The sequence below is a fragment of the Pygocentrus nattereri genome, chromosome 13 (genome assembly GCF_015220715.1).
Source record: "Pygocentrus nattereri isolate fPygNat1 chromosome 13, fPygNat1.pri, whole genome shotgun sequence".
Classification (NCBI taxonomy): Eukaryota; Metazoa; Chordata; class Actinopteri; order Characiformes; family Serrasalmidae; genus Pygocentrus; species Pygocentrus nattereri.
Genome location: NC_051223.1, coordinates 12478614 through 12498199, shown reverse-complemented (window position 1 = coordinate 12498199; position 19586 = coordinate 12478614). Strand labels below are relative to the sequence as shown.

Sequence of the window (19586 nt, the reverse complement as noted above, 5' to 3'; positions counted from 1 at the left end):
CTCCCCCTCTCCCTCTTTGTCTCTCTCCCCCTCTCCCTCTTTGTCTCTCTCCCCCTCTCCCTCTTTGTCTCTCTCCCCCTCTCCCCCTTTGTCTCTCTCCCCCTCTCCCCCTTTGTCTCTCTCCCCCTCTCCCCCTTTGTCTCTCTCCCCCTCTCCCTCTTTGTCTCTCTCCCCCTCTCCCTCTTTGTCTCTCTCCCCCTCTCCCTCTTTGTCTCTCTCCCCCTCTCCCTCTTTGTCTCTCTCCCCCTCTCCCTCTTTGTCTCTCTCCCCCTCTCCCTCTCTCCCCCTCTCCCTCTTTGTCTCTCTCCCCCTCTCCCCCTTTGTCTCTCTCCCCCTCTCCCTCTTTGTCTCTCTCCCCCTCTCCCTCTTTGTCTCTCTCCCCCTCTCCCTCTTTGTCTCTCTCCCCCTCTCCCTCTTTGTCTCTCTCCCCCTCTCCCTCTTTGTCTCTCTCCCCCTCTCCCTCTTTGTCTCTCTCCCCCTCTCCCTCTCTGTCTATCTCCCCTTCGCTCTCCCTCTCTGTCTATCTCCCCTTCGCTCTCCCTCTCTGTCTATCTCCCCTTCGCTCTCCCTCTCTGTCTATCTCCCCTTCGCTCTCCCTCTCTGTCTATCTCCCCTTCGCTCTCCCTCTCTATCTCCCCTTTTCTCTGTCCTGCTGTCTCTCTCTCTCCATCTCTATCTGCCCCGCCTCTGTCTCTCTCCGTCTGTCTCTCTCTCCCGCTCTCTCTCTCTCCCCCGTCTCTCTCGCCATCTCTCTCTCCGTCTCTCTCAGTCTGTCTCTCTCTTCCTCTCTCTGTCTCTCTCTCCCCTTCTCTCTCTCTCTATCTCCCCTTCTCTCTGTCCTGCTGTCTCTCTCTCTCCATCTCTCTCTATCTGCCCCGCCTGTCTCTCTCCGTCTGTCTCTCTCTCCCGCTCTCTCTCTCCCCCGTCTCTCTCGCTGTCTATGTCTCTCTCCTTCTCTCTGTGTCCCCCATCTGTCTGTCTCTCTCTCTCTTTCTGCCTGCCTGTTTCTCTCTCTCTCCCAGTCAGTCTCTCTCTCCCCCTCTCTATCCGTCTGTCTCTCTCTCGCTGTCTCTCTCTCGCTGTCTCTCTCTCACTGTCTCTCTCTCTCCTCATCTGTCTGTCTGTATCTCTCTCTGTCTCCGTCTGTCTCTCTTTCTCTCTCTGCCCCGCTCATCTCTCCCTCCCTCTCTCTCCCCGTCTGTCAGTCTCCCTCTCCCTCTCTCTCCCCCTCTCTATCCGTCTGTCTCTCTCTCGCTGTCTCTCTCTCCATCTCTGTGTCTCTTTCTCTGTCTCTGCCCCGCTCGTCTCTCCCTCCCACTCTCCCACCCTCTCTCCCCGTCTGTCTGTCTCTCTCTCTCCCCCATATCTACCTCTCTCTCTCTGTCTCTCTCTCTCCCCTCTCCCTCTCTGTCTCTCTCCCCCGCTCTATCCGTCTGTCTCTCTCTCGCTGTCTCTCTCTCACTGTCTCTCTCTCTCCTCATCTGTCTGTCTGTATCTCTCTCTGTCTCCGTCTGTCTCTCTTTCTCTCTGCCCCGCTCGTCTCTCCCTCCCTCTCTCTCCCCGTCTGTCAGTCTCTCTCTCCCTCTCTCTCTCCCCCTCTCTATCCGTCTGTCTCTCTCTCGCTGTCTCTCTCTCCATCTCCGTCTCTCTTTCTCTGTCTCTGCCCCGCTCGTCTCTCCCTCCCACTCTCCCACCCTCTCTCCCCATCTGTCTGTCTCTCTCTCCCTCTCTCTCTCCCCCATATCTCTTTCTCTCTCTACCTCTCTCTCCCCCATATCTACCTCTCTCTCGCTGTCTCTCTCTCCATCTCCGTCTCTCTTTCTCTGTCTCTGCCCCGCTCGTCTTTCCCTCTTACTCTCCCACCCTCTCTCCCCATCTGTCTGTCTCTCTCTCCCTCTCTCTCTCCCCCATATCTCTTTCTCTCTCTACCTCTCTCTCCCCCATATCTACCTCTCTCTCTGTCTCTCTCTCTCCCCTCTCCCTCTCTGTCTCTCTCCCCCGCTCTATCCGTCTGTCTCTCTCTCGCTGTCTCTCTCTCACTGTCTCTCTCTCTCCCCATCCGTCTGTCTGTATCTCTCTCTGTCTCCGTCTGTCTCTCTTTCTCTCTGCCCTGCTCGTCTCTCCCTCCCTCTCTCTCCCCGTCTGTCAGTCTCTCTCTCTCCCTCTCTGTCTCTCTCCCCCGCTCTATCCGTCTGTCTCTCTCTCGCTGTCTCTCTCTCTCCATCTCCGTCTCTCTTTCTCTGTCCCGCTCGTCTCTCCCTCTTACTCTCCCACCCTCTCTCCCCATCTGTCTGTCTCTCTCTCCCTCTCTCTCTCCCCCATATCTCTTTCTCTCTCTACCTCTCTCTCCCTTCTCCCTCTCTGTCTCTCTCCCCCTCCCCCTCTCCCTCTCTCTCTCTTTCTCTCTCTCCCAGTCTCTCTCCCCTTCTCTCTCTCTCCGTCTGTCTCTCTCTCCCTCTCCCTCTCTCTCTCCCCCTCTCTATCCGTCTGTCTCTCTCTCGCTGTCTCTCTCTCTCCATCTCCGTCTCTCTTTCTCTGTCCCGCTCGTCTCTCCCTCTTACTCTCCCACCCTCTCTCCCCATCTGTCTGTCTCTCTCTCCCTCTCCCCCATATCTCTTTCTCTCTCTACCTCTCTCTCCCTTCTCCCTCTCTGTCTCTCTCCCCCTCTCCCTCTCTCTCCCCCTCCCCCTCTCCCTCTCTCTCTCTGTCTCTCTCCCCCTCTCCCTCTCTGTCTATCTCCCCTTCTCTAGCTCCTGCTGTCTCTCTCTCCCTCTCTCTCAGTCTCTCTCTCTCTTTCTCTCTCTCCCAGTCTCTCTCCCCTTCTCTCTCTCTCCGTCTGTCTCTCTCTCCCCTTCTCTCTCCCTGTCCCCCCATCTGTCTGTCTGTATCTATCTCTCCCTCCACCTGTCTCTCTCTCTCTCACTGTCTCTCTCTCCCTGTCTGTTCCTCTCTCTGCTCAGAATATCTTCTCTCTGTCAATTTCTCCATAATGTTCTTGTCTGTCCTTGATCATATTCTGGAAATCTATATTGCAGGTTAATAAGAGGTCACTGTGGTCAGGCCCCAGCCCACCAGATGGGCGTCTCCTCGTCTCTGGTTACTCTCTAGTCCTTATGTAATACAGCTCCTCACTTAAATTTTCCAAGAGACCTTTCATCCTGCTGGTGTTCCCTTTTCTGCAGATGGCAAAAACCTGATATTAACTCTCAGTAATACTAAAAATATATGATGATGATCATTCACCAAAATCACCTTCGCAAAAAAAATCTAATGGACCTGAAAGCTATAAAAATTGCCCTTCTCTGCCTGATCAGGGCTGTGTCTGCATTTCAGATCTGTGACAATAACCATGGCAACATAAACTATTCCATAGCAGCACAATGTTTTAATTTCTCTTTGTTAAGCTTTTATTTTCTGGCATAAGTTGAATTACTTCTGAACATGAAGTCCACACTAGTAATAGACGAAGCCCTGCAGTAGAGCAGGACCAGCATGAGCCACTTCTTAAAGTTGTGCAAATTCTCCAGTAAGCACTCAATTACACACCTAAACTAGACGGTTCTTCAAGATTTAGTACAAACATGCTTCTATGTAGAACTATGAACACTCAAAAACCCTTTGCATGATTGAAGGGTTCTTCGTATGGTGAAAGGGTTCTTTAGATCGATGCAAAATGTGTTTATGGTTCTACGCAGCACCAAAAAGGGTTCTTTTATTGATATAAGCTTGAAATCATAACAACAGCAAGAATCATTTTTGGAACCTCAAAAAGGTTTTAGTATTTAGTATTAGTAAATACTAAAGTATTTAGTATTTAGGTTTAATATTTAATATTTAACTAAGCTCAAAATGAACATTTGGTCTATAGCAGTGCGTAGACTTTATGTAGAGAACCCTTCAATACAACTACCCTGACGGTACATACAGCTGGGTCAATCGGCCCCACATCACAAACAGTGACTCAAACAAGGTGGCCTGGCTCATGACATAAGAGTACGGACACTGAGTGACCACTTATATCAGTTATAGTAAGACCCAAGTCTCCATCAGCCACTCACAGTAATGTCTGAGTGTTCATGTGCGCACATATTGATTAAGACTACCACCAGCCGCTTCCTGCACAGACTTCCAGGACTGCAGCTCGTTACTGACAGGGAAGCCGATCAGCTTCACTGATAATCCTCAGACACCTGCCAAAGCTTCAAAGCTTAGCTTTAGTGTACATTTCAAATTACTGCTACTTAAAGCCCTCAGGATTATTATTGTGAGGCGAGGCGAGGCACTCTACCATGAACAGAGTTCACTTTAGGCCTGAATACTGTTTAAAAACTTTTTTGGGACAAACTATTAATCAAAGTTTAAGTAATGTGTTATTTTACCACCTCAGGCTGTTAAATCAGACACTACATGAGCTGCTTTCACCAAAAATAACACACAGGGATCATATTCCCCATCATGCTGATATTAATATAGCCAAAAACAGTCTACAGCTCAGAGCAGGGAAGGCTGAGGAACTGCTTTAATTAAAACATTTTCATGAAAAGTCACATTTCAAGCCATTTTCATTTAAAATAACAACAACAATTTGGCCCAAAAAAGCAGCATTCAGGAGCGGTTAGCTCGACAGGGAGCACATGGTGCGCACTAATTACTAAGAAGCATCGTCACTCTGAAGAAAACAACAAGATGATGCAAATTCCTATACATATTATAATAAATAATGAATGGAATCCATCCTTTTTTTTACTTTTTATGAGGGGGACCAGGTTTGAACATTAAATGTGGGAAAGATTAAGGCCCACCACACCGTGTCATTTGCAAACTCCAGGATCTTCACAGCTGGTTCCTTAGAGACATCATCGTTGGTGTAGAGATTAAATAGGAGGGGTGAGATTACACAATCTTGTGGTGGTCCAATACTGAAGGTCCAGAGGTCTGACTGTTTTCCTAGCCACACCTGCTGTCTTCAGTATGTCAGGAAGCCAATGATCCACCAGCAGATGGGATCTGGCACCGACAGTTGGAACAGTCTGACCTGAGGTAGTCCTGACCTGTGGTGTTGGCCGAGCTGAACTGCACAGACAGAGCCCTAGTGCTGGCTCCAGGTCTGTTGAGATGCTGTAGCATGAAGCGCAGCGCCAAACTGACCCCCTCATAAACAGACCTGTTAGCTCTGTATGTGAACCTAATGACCAGGTGTTCAAAGACCTTCATGACTACAGAGGTCAAGACTACTCAGTTGTCAGAGTCAGTAATGCTCATTATTTTGTGGACTTAAATAAACAAATAAATAATAATAGTGGTCACTTTACACAGCAGTTATGCTGCCGTCATGATGCTGTCCAACCCTCATGTAACCTGTCACACATGCCTCCAGCACGGACTCCTTGGAGAACGCCAATTCCCAGAACTCCCTTGGTGATCATGTGACTGCCACACCACCATCCACAGAACAATCATCAATCCCCTTCACCTGAATACTAACCTGGTGTACCTGCCTTCTCTGTCATATGACCTGCGATTGATAAAATTTAAAGGCTTTAGTTCAGTCATCACTTCTTTCTCTAGAGCTACTGAGTGTCCATCCTGTGTCTGTTTGATTTCCAGAGTTTCTGTTTGGGTTTTTTTGGACTTTTCACCTTTTCCTTTGTGTTTGCTGCTGTCTTTGTTACGTTTGTTCTTTTTTTGTATCTGGCTGATTTCGGATTCGACCTACACATGTTTAATGACCATAAGTATAGATTGTGTTCTAACTCATAAAACCTCCCTTCTGTTTTTACCTGCGAGGGTCTGGCTGGTTCTGTCATCACAACAAACTGATGTAGTGATATTTCTGGGCATTAAACAAACTAAACAGTGCATCTCTTTCTGAGAAAAAACAGCCACTCTCTCTCCGTCACAGCCACAAATACTGTGCATTCTATCAAAGGATGGGCAAAGAGTTCACGTTTAAACCAGTTAAAAAGCAGACATTAATAAGACAAACAGTCAATAATCGCCTCACCGTGACAGAGATGGACATGCGGAGCAGCAAGTACGAGTGACAGAATGAGGCTAATCAAACAATAAAACCATTTATGGATCTGTAACCTCACTGAATGAAGAGCTCCATTCATTTGTGAGCGATCTGTCTGATTCTCTATTGTGTGGCCAGCTTAACGGAGGCAACATCGCTGAGTGACCATCACGGTGCCTCACATGGTCACTTCCTTTCCTAAAAACCTAAATATTGAAAAAAGACATTACAGGGAGAGTTAGTGTGTAAACAGATGCTGTAACAACCCCAGAGGAGTAGGAGGAGATTGAGGACCTGTGGTGTGGTGTCCTAAATACGCCTCACAGGAAGGAAACATCACCGACTCCAGAGGCAATTACACACATTACGTGAAGGAAAAAGTGAAGCAACCCAGCACCATTCACCACTGTTATCCACCAAACTCCACACTTCTGTAGTGTTTACTCTGAAATGAAGGTGTTAGTAGTGAGTCTGTGGTGCAGTAACAGCTCTAGATTGTAAACATTGCTGTGAGGATTTGATTGAGCATTAGTGAGATCAGGTACTTTGATATGTTAGATGGTCAGTTCTGCGTCACTCCAACTCATCCCAAAGGTATTGGATGGAGCTCCATCACTCCAGAGCACACAGTTCCACTGCTGGGGGGCTTTATACCCCTCTAGTTACAGGGTGGTAACTTTTCCTTTAATAAACAGGGCTGGTCCCAAAAATTTGACTATTTGGATATACGTTCTTTAGATAGGGCTCTGGTTTTGAACTTTGGGTTTCAGATATTTGGGGGCTTTTTGGCTAACTGTTCTTGAGAGAAACTCGGACTACTCGAGGTTTCGGTCAGCCTCTCCAGTGCCAACAGCTAAAACAGTGCTCTGCTCTACTCCGGAAAGCCCACCTTATTCCCAAATATTTGAAACTTCAAACACCATCAATAACTGTACCATTGAAAATGTCCACAGTTATTATTACTATTAGAATTACTACTATTATTATTAGAATTACTAGTTCTTCGAGATATAGACTAGTTTCAGACTTCTATAGTTACAGAGAAAGCACAACAATACATGACAGTATCAAAATAACAGCATCATCTGCATTAAACAAATTCTGTTGTTTTCAGTTTCAGTTTCTCAACCTCATTTATACACAAGGCAAAAAGAATCGGCCCAAGGACAGAACCCTGTGGTTCTTCTTTACTAATTTTTTAGAACCTTTGTCTGTATTAACACTGGTATTTCTACTACAGGGTTGACTTTCTGGTCATGGTTAAGCCTAGTCCTAGACCACATTTTCCTTTCATTTAACTCTCTCTATTCCAAATGCTGTGCATTCTGGGCTTAATCTCTGCCCATGGTCGTCACTTACAGATGGTATATACATGACTCCAAAAAAATGAGGTAATAAATCCACACTTTTGTCACTGGTCCGCTCCATTAAGCTGAGAACAACCCACGATGTCCTAATGATGCCCAGGCTGAAGGTTGAGCTCTAAATGAAAATTAAAAGGTGGCACAGACGAGGATGTTGAGTGGAAAACAGGGCCAAACAGGAGGGAAACACCATGTTCCCTTATTATGGAGTGGGAACATGTACCAGGCCTCTACGTGGCCCCTGGGACTGCACTGGAACTGCACGCTTTCTTCCTTCATCTTATCTTACAACCAGCGATGCTGGCAGTTCCACCTTCTCCTTAAACCCTCATCCTGTCCCGTCAACATAAACACCCCCACACCACATGTTTATTACAGTGTTCATTACAGAACAGCCTTCACCACAGCACTGCTGACCGATCACAGAGGATAAATAAAATATTTACTGTATGTTTATATAAAAATTCTATTTTCTCTGTTTATGGATGATTCTACTGAACTGGTTCAGAGTCAGAGCTGAAACTCATTTGGGACTTTAACTGATCTTAGACTTTAGACTAAAACCCTTCTGCTCTGAGTGACCCTAAACCTTAAATATGTTTATTTTATTAAAATAAAACCTTTTATTTAGTCCCTACAAAAACAGTCAGAACTCCGCCAAACTGTACTAAATGTGTCAGTCGTGACTGTTTCAGTGTCAATTTCAGCTCATTTTGAGCTCAAACACAAAAACCAGCAAACACAGCTTTGAACAGCTGTTCACACAGAAAATCACCATATTTTACATTAAAACACTAAAAAGTGCTGAACTGCAGAAAATATGGAGATTCTTAAATGTTCCTCACTGACTTTCAGACTTTGGGACACATTTACTCCAAAACGATGGGATCTAACTGCTCACCATGTGGCCATGAGGGACAGGGATGCAGCCGCACTTCCTGCTCTGAAATGCAGGCGTGGGGCTAAAACAAGGCCCCGCCTACAGAGTAAAACTATGTTTTGGTAGTGACAGAATACAGGACAGCATTTTAAAATAAAGGTTACATTTTATACTTCATAAATCTTAAAAAGGTTTAAAATCAAACAAACAACCAAAAAAATCTAAGTATTAATTTCAGAGGTATAAATCTGGGAGTCAGGGTTTGGGTAGAAAGTATCCTGTTAATGCCAATTTCTATATATATATTTAAGTTCTAAATACTTCACTGTTCTTAAAGCAGTTCTTTCCTATGATCTGAGCTCATTTGCTAGAACGGTCCATATATAACTTTACATCCAGAGTCCAGTGAGAGAGGAACTCATTCGAAGAGCAGTTAGTGCTACAGAGGTTTTCTGGAAAATTATGAAATTATTTACAATAAACAGACAGACAGTAAATCCATTTCACATTTAAAGAGAAAAGAAGACACGCCCCTGCTTCTCAGTCTAATCAGCGCCAACACACTACATGCTAAAGCAGAGCTACAGCCAGGTGTCCCCTCCACGTTGCAGCGCTGGAACTCACCACATTCCAGAAGAAAGGGTTAAAGATGATGGCAATGACGGCAACACAGAAGCGGGGCTGCATCACATCAACATGCTTCACCAGCTCTGACAGCACAGACAGCACAGACATGTCCACCTGCAGAACAAGGGGAGAACATCAGTAATCCTGAGCAACGAGGGGGAGAAAATCAGTAAACCTGAGCAACGAGGGGGAAGAACATCAGTAAACCTGAGGAACGAGGGGGGGTGGGGGGAGTTTAAACAAGGAGATTTTCCATTTCGAGCCATCCATGTCAAAAGCTGACACAGTTGTTCTCACAACCAGTTTATACCAAGTGGGCGATATGGCAAAAACCTAATATTGTGACATTTCTAGAGATTTTAATGATACACGACACGTCAGGATATTTATGTTTTCAGATGCCTGATCAGCTGGAATAAAGAAAAGAGCCACATTATAAAAACACGGTTTTTATATTTTTTCTATTAAATCACTGAACCCGCTCTTTATAATGAAGGTTGTCCGTGTCTAGAAGCACTGACACACTGTACTGTGACGTCATTTATCATGGTGCTGATGGTGGTGCTGATGGTGGTGCTGATGGTGGTGCTGATGGTGGTGCTGGTGATGGTGCTGGTGATGGTGCTGGTGATGGTGGTGGTAAAAGGATATTGTCCTATTGCTCAGCAACACAACAGCCACCACTGGCAGTTGAAACTGATCGACAGCTGGGCCAGTTATTCACTCTCCCTCATAAGAACTGAGAACCATTTCATAAACACTGAGTACTGCAGAAGAGAATCTAGAGCCACAGGGAGAACCTCTACTGAAGACCGGTCACAGCGCTATTAGAATGAATGCTAGAGCTAAAATCCTGTTGTACTTCAAAATAACTAACAGAAAACAAGCAACAAAGCCCCCTGTCCTTCATCGGAAAACACAACACCAAGGGTTACTTGGAGAAGATGTTTCTTCAAGGGTTTTTAAGCAAAGAGAATGGTTTTATACAGAACCATAAATTCTCAAAAAAATCTTTTGCATGATTAAAGTATCTGAGCAGGTTCTTCAGATGTGTTGTAGATAGCACCTTTTTGGAAATGGTTCTCAATAGCACCAAAAAGGGGTCTTCTCTTAATATGATGTCAAGCTTATAACAACAGAAAAAACCATTTTGGTGCTAAAAAGAACCAGCTTCTTTTAATTGTGTGCTTAGTCACCGACGCAGGTCTTTTTGTTTTCTTCTGTAGTATCTTTTATTAGAAGCTCTGGCATCACTCGCCGCCGACTTCTCGTCATTTCTGCTGTAATCTGTTGTGATGATCCACCATCGCACTGTGAGAACCTGCCTGGCTTTAGCAACTTTAACCAATCCCTGGTTTAACCAAGCTGCTGCCACCTGATCTAAACACAGCACTGCCCGCCTGGATCACTATGACACAGTGGTTCAAACGCACCAACGAAGGGCTCAGTCGTCATCTCAAGTGACTCTACGCTTGAAACACACTTACATTTACGGCATTTGGCTGACGCTCTTATCCAGAGCGACTTACAATTTGATCATTTTACACAGGCAAGCCAAAGTGGTGTTAGGAGTCTTGCCCAAGGACTCTTATTGGTATAGTGCAGGGTGTTTGCCCAGGTGGGGATTGAACCCCAGTCTACGTATCGAAGGCAGAGGTGTTAACCACTACACTAACCAACCACACTTAAAGACAATGACTCACTTGAATGAATCACTAATAAACACAGCACTTCATTTTTCTGGTCATAAATATCACTTAAAAAGCTTTACTGCCATGACCTCTTCCCTTTAATGTGAACGTCCATGAAGGTCAAAACCTGCACAAAAAGGACACCAAATGTGCATAAACTGTACAAACATTAACAGCAAGTCTGCATAATATGAAAACCAAGCCTGCATAACCTGCCCAAAAAAGACACCAAGCCTGCATAAACTGCACAAAAAGGACAGCAAGTCTGCATAAACTGCACAAAAAGGACATCAAGTCTCCATAAACTGTACAAAAACGACATCAAGTCTCCATAAACTGTACAAAAACGATATCAAGTCTGCATGAAATGCACAAATATGAACACCAAGTCTGCATAAACCACACAAATATGAACACCAAATCTGCATAAACTGCAGAAAGGACACCAAGTCTGCATAACCTGAAAAAAAAGGACACCAAGTATTCTTAAACTGCACAAAAAAGAATGCATGAACTGCAAAAATATAAACACATAGTCTGCATAATATCAACATCTAGTCTGGAAAAACTGCACAAAAAGGAAACAAACTCTGCATAAACAGCACAAAAAGGACACAAAGTCTCCATAAACTGCACAAAAAAACACCAAGTCTGCATAAACCGAACAAATATGAAGACCAAGTCACACACATACATGAAGAGCACGTCTCCATGAACGGCACAAATATGAACACCACATCTGCATAAACTGCACAAATCTGAACATCAAGTCTGCATAAACTGCACAAAAAGTACAAGTCTCCAAAAACTGCAGAAAAAGGACATCAAGCCTGAATAAACAACACAAAAGGACACCACCTCTGCAGAAACTGCACAAATATGAACACCAAGTCTGCATACACTGCACAAAATGTACACCAAGTCTGCATAAACCACACAAAGATGAAGACCACGTCTCCATAAACCGCACAAATATGAACACCACGTCTGCATAAACCGCACAAATATGAAAACCAAGTCAGCATAACCTGCACTAATATGAACATCAGGTCTGCACAAAACACACAAATATGAACATCAAGTCTGCATACACTGCACAAAATGTACACCAAGTCTGCATAAACCACACAAAGATGAAGACCACGTCTCCATAAACCGCACAAATATGAAAACCAAGTCAGCATAACCTGCACTAATATGAACATCAGGTCTGCACAAAACACACAAATATGAACATCAGGTCTGCACAAAACACACAAATATGAACATCAAGTCTGCATACACTGCACAAAAAGGATATCAACACAAATATGAACAAATATGAAACTGCACAAAAAGGACACAAAGTCTGCAGAAACTGCACAAATATGAACATCAAGTCTGCATACACTGCACAAAAACGAACATCAGGTCTGCATAAACTGCACAAAAGGACACCAAGTCTGCATAAACTGCACAAAAGGACACCAAGTCTGCATAAACTGCACAAAAGACCCCAAGACTGCATAAACTGCACAAAAAAGACCCCAAGTCTGCATAAACTGCACAAAAAAGACATCAAGTCTGCATAAACTGCACAAAAAAGACATCAAGTCTGCATAAACTGCACAAAAAAGACATCAAGTCTGCATAAACTGCACAAGAAAGACATCAAGTCTGCACTTACTGCACAAAAAGGAACACCAAGTCAGCATAAATTGCACAAAAAGGACACCAAGTCTGCATTACCTGCACAAAAAGGACACAAGTCTCCAAAAAACGCACAAAAATGAACAGCAAGTCTGCGAAAACTGCACAAAAAAGAAAACCAAGTCCCCATAAACTGCAGAAAAAGGACATCAAGTCTGCATAAACCACACAAAAGGACACCAAGTCAGCAAAAATGCACAAATATGAAAACCAAATCAGCATAAACTGCACTAATATGAACATCAAGTCTGTAGAAACCACACAAATATGAACAGCAAATCTGCATAAACTGCACAAAAAGGACACAAAGTCTGCATAAACTGCACAAAAGGACACAACGTCTGCAGAAACCACAAAAATATGAACACCAAATCTGTAGAAACCGCACAAATATGAACACCAAGTCTGCATACACTGCACAAATATGAACATCAAGTCAGCAAAACCTGCAAAAAAATTAACATCATGTCTGTATAAACTGCACAAAAAGACACCACGTCTGGATAAACCGCACAAATTTAAACACCAAGTCTCCAAAAACTGCAGAAAAAGGACATCAATAAACTCAATAAACCACACAAAAGGACACCACATCTGCAGAAAGTGCACAAATATGAAAACCAAGTCTGCATACACTGCACAAAAAAGACATCAAGTCTGCATAAACTGCACAAATATGAAAACCTAGTCAGCATAAACTGCACATATATGAACACCAAGTCTGCACTAACTGCACAAACAGGACACCAAGTCTGCATAAACTGTACAAAAAGGACATCAAGTCTGCATGAACTGCACAAATATGAACACCAAGTCTGCATAAACCACACAAATATGAACACAATGTCTGCATAAACCGCACAAATATGAACACCAAGTCTGCATAACCTCCACAAAAAGTACACCAAGTCTTCATAAACTGCACAAATCTGAACACCAAGTCTGCATAAACTGCACAAATCTGAACACCAAGTGTGCATAACCAGCACAAAAAGGACACCAAGTCTGCATAAACCCCACAAATATGAACACTACGCCGGCATAAATCGCACAAATATGAACACAACGTCTGCATAAACCGCACAAATATGAACACCAAGTCTGCATAACCAGCACAAAAATGAACATCAAGTCTGCATAAACTACACAAAAAGGACCGTTCCTGGATCGGGGCCTTGTCGTGGCGGAAGGGCTTGTGTGGTCTAGGTATCTTCAGAGCAAAGTTGTCGGGAACAATATGCTCCTGGTCTCCCAGGGCAAACAGTTCTGGAGTGAAGACCCAGACTAATGCAATCCAAACCACACCATGCATAATATACACAAAAAATCGTGTACCCTGTCCGGGAAAGGGTCGCCGGGACCTACCCTTGGAGCCAGCCCTGGGGGTAGTGTTCCACAGCGAGTGCCTGGTGGCCGGGCAGCCCACGTAACCCAACCGGGCTCAGCCCAAAGAGGCAACGTGGGGAGGCCATGTGGGCCCACCACCCACAAGGTCCAGCATAGGGAAGCGGGACAGTGCCGTATTGGCAGTGGGAGATTGCAGGGATGCCCTTGGTGGCCTAGGCCCCTGCAGCAGAAACTGGCTCTTGGTACATGGAATGTAACCTCACTGAGGGGGAAGGATCCGGAACTTGTGCAGGAGGTTGAGAGGTATCAACTAGATATAGTTGGGCTCACCTCCACCCACAGTGTCGGCTCTGGAACCAAACTACTGGATAAGGGTTGGTCTCTCTCCTACTCAGGGGTTGCACAGGGTGAGAGGTGCCGGGCGGGTGTGGGGATACTCACGAGTCCCTGGTTGGTGACCATGCAGTTGGGGCGGTAACCCAAGAACCTCCTGGTGGACACCGGTGGGACCGGGTCATCTGGGATTCTCTGCTCTCTCAACTGCTACCGCGACCCTATCTAGACTAGCGGTCAACGATGATGATGATGAAGTCTGCATAAACTGCACAAATATGAACACCAAGTCTGCATAAACCGCACAAATATGAACACCAAGTCTACATATACCCCACAAATATGAACAAGTCTGCATATACCACACAAATATGAACAATAAGTCTGCACAAACCGCACAAATATGAACACCATGTCAAGTCTGCACAAACCGCACAAATATGAACACCAAGTCTGCATAATATGAACACCAAGTATGCATAGACCGAACAAATATGAAAGCTTACAAACTGTTCTAATGTGTCTTTCTGGGGACGCTGGGTTCCTGTGGGAGTCGGGGGAACAGCCATTGTTTATGATAATTAGTCTGTAACAGGAAGCATTAATAGTGTGTGTTATTGCTGCAGAATGGAGCTGCTCACTGTGACAGAGTTACTGTTGTTATTAGTGAGTCTAAATATAAACTCTAAATATAAACTCTGATATGAGAACTTCCTTTGTAGCATCTATTATAAACGCCCACACAGCTCAGAAATATAAAGAATGTGAACTCAGCACAGAGGCTGGGAGTGGACTCGATGGAATCGAGACTCATTTTGTGCCAAAAGTTTCAAATAACGCAACGCAGTCCACAAGTGAAACATGAAGCATCTAAATGTCCAGATTACGTTTTACTGTGCCGGTGCCAAAGCACCCAACTGCTTCAGCCCTCAATGACGTCCACCTGTTGCACTCACCTCCACCATCTCCAGGTGCTTTCAAAGACCAGTTCTCTCTCATTTGAGGTCCTGCCTGTCTGCCACACTGGACCCACACCAGTTTGCCTACTTCTACAACAGGTCAACAAGTCACCCTGTACTGACCCACCTGGACTGTCAAAGCTCATCTGTCAGCAGTTCAGCACAGTGATCCCCTTCAGATCTGATGGGTCTGATCAGAGGTGACGACGAGGCGGCCCACTGGGACAAGGTGCAGGTCCCCCGTCTACATCAACAGCTGCGTCTGGTTCTAAGTTCCCTGGTATTCAATCTTGAACGACCTCTCCTCCGTCGAGGTCAAAAACATGTTGCTTGTTGATTTTATCATTTTCTTTGAAACTTCTGCCACAAAATTAACTGCGTACACAGGCGTTCTAACGTTCTAATGTTCCAACTGTTCTGTTTAATGTTCTGGATAATCTTTTGGCCTTGTTCCCTGAAAGGCATGAAACACCTGAAACACCTAACTCCCCCCATTAGCTCAAAACCAAAGTCAGAGAGTCAGCAAGTCAGAGCATCAGCAAGTAAATGAGTTAGAGAGTCAAAAAGTCAGAGTGAGAGAATCAAAGTATGTGAATCAGTGAGTGTCAGACAGCGTCAGACAGTCAGTGAGTCAGTGAATCAGAGAGTTAGAGACTCCGTGATTAAGAGAATCAGAGTTAGAAAGTCAGTAAGTCAGAGAGTCAGTAAGTCAGTGAATCAATGAGTCAGACACAGTCAGTAAATCAGAGAGTCAGTGAGGTAGTAAATTGGTAAGTCAGTGAATCATTGATTCAGACAGTCAGTAAGTCAGTGTCAGTGAGGCAGTGAGTCGGTAAGTCAGTGAATCATTGATTCAGACAGTCATTAAGTCAGAGAGTCAGTGAGGCAGTGAGTCGGTAAGTCAGTGAATCATTGATTCAGACAGACAGTAAATCAGAGAGTGAGGTAGTGAGTCAGAGAGTCAGTTCAGTAGTACTGTCTATGATCTGATCAGTAAAGCATAAATATCCTCATTTTGACCAGCAGTTATTAGTCCATATAATAATCTGACATGTATGTATAGTAAATATAGTAAAACAATTAGCATTAATAAAGTTAATAACTTAGCGTGAACAACATTAAAGTGAGCACTAACAAAATTAATACATAATCATTCATAAAAAATAGCACAAATTAGTAAAGTTAATACATTAGCATGAACAAAGTTAATAATAATAAACCACACACTGAGAGGCCATGTCCCATTTCTAATGTCTACCCATTGTTTTCTAGTGTTGCCCCTTGTTACTGAATTACAGGCAGTATTTGAGATCTTCCCTCTGAAACGGGAGCCTCAGATAAAACAGCATCACTTCATTAACAGCTACTAGTGCTGCTCTGTAGGCGACCCTGCCCTTCTGCAGTGACAGCAGAGAAGTTCTGCTCCGTACTGCTGGGCTTTAGTTACATTTAGGGATCACACACCAACAGAGGGGGTAGGGGTGAGGGGTACGGATGTACGGCTGTGGGTTGGGGTGAGGGGTACGGATGTGGGGTACGGCTAAGGGGTACGGCTAAGGGGTACGGCTAAGGGGTACGGCTAAGGGGTACGGCTGTGGGGCAGAGGTGAGGGGTAGGGGTGAGGGGTACAGATGTGGGGTAGGGCTGTGGGTAGAGGTGAGGGGTACGGCTGTGGGGTAGGGGTGAGGGGTAAAACGGGGTTTGGTGTGAAATGGTCCAGACGTTTTTACAGTGGTGGAACCAGGCGTTGTCATGACTACAACACAGATACAGACATTTTATTTACCATCCAGAACCACCAGAGAACCTACACAAGTCTTCTGAGTTTATATGGAATGTTGATGACGGAAAATCTGGAATAATACGTTTTCTTTGGGGACTATTTTGCCACACAGCGCCCTGCATGTATCCCTCCACTATGAATGTATTAAAATAAGTGGATTAAAATACATTTTAAGCCAAAGTTTTATCACAATACTATCATAAAACAGTGTCTCACACATTAGCCAGCATAATCATTTCATCAAGCATTTCCTGTAGGAACTTTCTGTGAAGGAGCTTTTAGAGAGGGACGTCTGGTTCCTATCACCACCACTGTGAGCAGCTCTGACTCGGTCAGTTTCTCTAGAAACCAAACCGCTCCGTTTACATCTGGACTGATTAATTATTCAGGAAATCGGCGGAGTTTCCATTTAAGTTGCCTTTTCTTGTTACACGTTAAATGGTCAGACTGTAACCGCTGCACTATTTAAGGCGGAACGCGGAATTAGGAGCTGTTGAACAGCTGAGCACTGAGAGGGCTGTAACCCCGAGTGCAAGTGAGCGTCTATGTCCTACACTGCTGTACTGAAGCTCTTTACAGCGCGGTGAGGTGAGGTTACCTGAGAGTAGTCCAGGTTCCCGAGCCCTCCGCAGCACTCCGGCCCCGCAGAGACGCTCATACAGCCAGCATGACCTGACCACTGCGCTCAGAGACGCTTAGAGACGTTCAGTAAACATTACCTTCTCACACTCCTGCCCGAGCTGCTTCCAAGGTAGACATGACAGTTCCACTTCGACCTGCTCCGGCGCCGCAGTGCTTTATGGGTAATGTAGTTTACTCCTCCAGGCGCTCTTAGCCTGCAGATTCGAGGTGTTTGTCCTAAAATCCCTTCAAATTGATGCAAAAACGGTGTTATATACATGTATCCCAGTGGTATAAACAGTGGTATACAGTTGACAAAGTGATACATACAGTCAATCCAGTGGTATATACAGTGAACACAGTGATCTACAGTAGACACAGTGATATATACACTGAATACATTGGTGTATGTACAGTGGACAAAGTAGTACATGTGGTATATACAGTTTTGCAGTGGAACATATAGTGGACACAGTGGCATACAGTAGAAATCTATTTGATATGTATAGTGGATACTATGGTCTATACACTGAATACAGTGGCATATACAGTAGATACAGTGCTAAATACAGTGGTATATGCATTCTTTTCAATAGCATATACAGTGGCCACAGTGGTATATACACTGACTACAGTGATGGGTATACTTATCGCAGTGGTATATACAGTGGTATACAGTTGATGCAGTGGTATATACAATAACTACAGGTGTATATACAGTGGACACAGTGATATATATATATATACATTTTGGTATATACACTTATTTTAGTGGTATATACAGTAGATACAGTAATATATACACTTAATACACTGGTGTATATACAGTGGACACAGTACTACATATGGTGGTATATATATATATATATATATATATATATATATAGTTATATATAGTTATATACACTAAATACAGAGATATCTACATTATTGCAGTGGACACAGTAGATGGTATACAGGAGATATGGTTGTATGTACAGTGGATACCATGGTCTAAACACTGAATACAGTGCTATATACAGTGGTATATGCATTCTTTACAGTAGTATATACAGTGGTATACAGTAGATACAGTGGTATAAACGGTGGATACAATCATATATAGGATGGATATTGTGGTAAATGCAGTGGCGTACACGGTAGTATAAACAGTGGTATATACAGTGGATTCTGTGGTATGTAGGGTGAACATGGTGATCTATATAGTGCGTACAGTGCTAACTACAGTAGAGGAAAGGCTCTCATTCATATGGATTATGGCATGGAATATGATTATTACAATGGTATACACAGGGGATGCAGTGGCATTTATAGTCAATCAAGTTGCGTTTATAGTGGAAACAGAAAATATATACAGTTAAGTAAATATATATGCAAACATCTTTGTGTCATCCCATATGTTTACCTGTTACCACGTCTGATCTTCTGAGTTATTTACTCCTTCAGTAAAGAGTCCTGAGCTTCCGCTGCTGTTTTCTATTCCTAACAACTACCTGGAACCTGCTTAGGCTATGACCCGTATTCAGAGTGAATGACATGCCTAGAACTTCCAGAAGTTGCTTTTTTATAATCAAAGCATACTTAACTCTAATTATGTTGGTTGTTAATCTAATGTGTGAACTGCGAAAAAAGCTGTTCTGAAAATGTTTTTAAATATATTGAAAAACAGATGTAAATGCTTACATTAAGCAAAAATGTCTGGCAGTTGGGGTGAAAAGCATTCATAACATTTGCTTAAGATTACTTGAAGTAAGCAATAAGATCTAGTTCTTCACATCACCCTAAATATCTTTAAATGCTTAAGAACATATGTAAGGGTCAAGGTCTGGGACAGAGCCCTCCTAGGAGAAGGGACCCTTTAAATGATGATGTTGTATAATAAAAGCTTATTACTCTCTCTATTAAAGCTTTGGGTTTGAATAGATCAGAACATAATCCTTGTAAACATATAACTTGTGAGCATCTTTTTAGTTTACCAATAGAGATCAGTCAGTTCTTCAGCTGTATCTCACTGAGCATCTGCACTCAATTCCATCCTGAATAGAATCGATCGAATGCTGGGAAAGAAAAATATTGATGATCAAATGATTAAAATAATGATGCATGAAATGTTCCAGCATGTCCACTCCCTCTCTCTCTCTGACCCTGTCGGTTGCATTGGGAAAGAACAGGAGCAGAAAAAAGCCCCAAACGGGGAGAGATGAAGATGGAAGTAATGGTCCCAAGATAGGCCTGGTGCTTATTTTAGAAAACTCCACCTGGTCTCCCAGAGCACC

General features: G+C 44.0%; 1 protein-coding gene across 5 annotated transcripts in view; it reads right to left on the bottom strand.

The window, feature by feature from the left end:
- Positions 1 to 17467, bottom strand: part of pemt (phosphatidylethanolamine N-methyltransferase) — a 116108-nt gene extending 98641 nt beyond the window's left edge. For 4 of the 5 annotated variants that reach the window (XR_001856760.2, XR_005131331.1, XR_005131332.1 and 1 more), the window contains exons 1-2: positions 17288 to 17467; positions 8885 to 9001 (exon numbers count right to left, since the gene is read on the bottom strand). Coding sequence is in view for 2 of the 5 variants with exons in the window: in XM_017685953.2 (XP_017541442.1) it covers positions 8885 to 9001; positions 17288 to 17347 (177 nt within the window). In the remaining 3 variants the exon portion in view is untranslated. The remainder of the gene's footprint in view (positions 1 to 8884; positions 9002 to 17287) is intronic. The other variant, XM_017685954.1, reaches the window with a different exon arrangement.
- Between the last annotated feature and the right edge of the window lie 2119 nt (positions 17468 to 19586).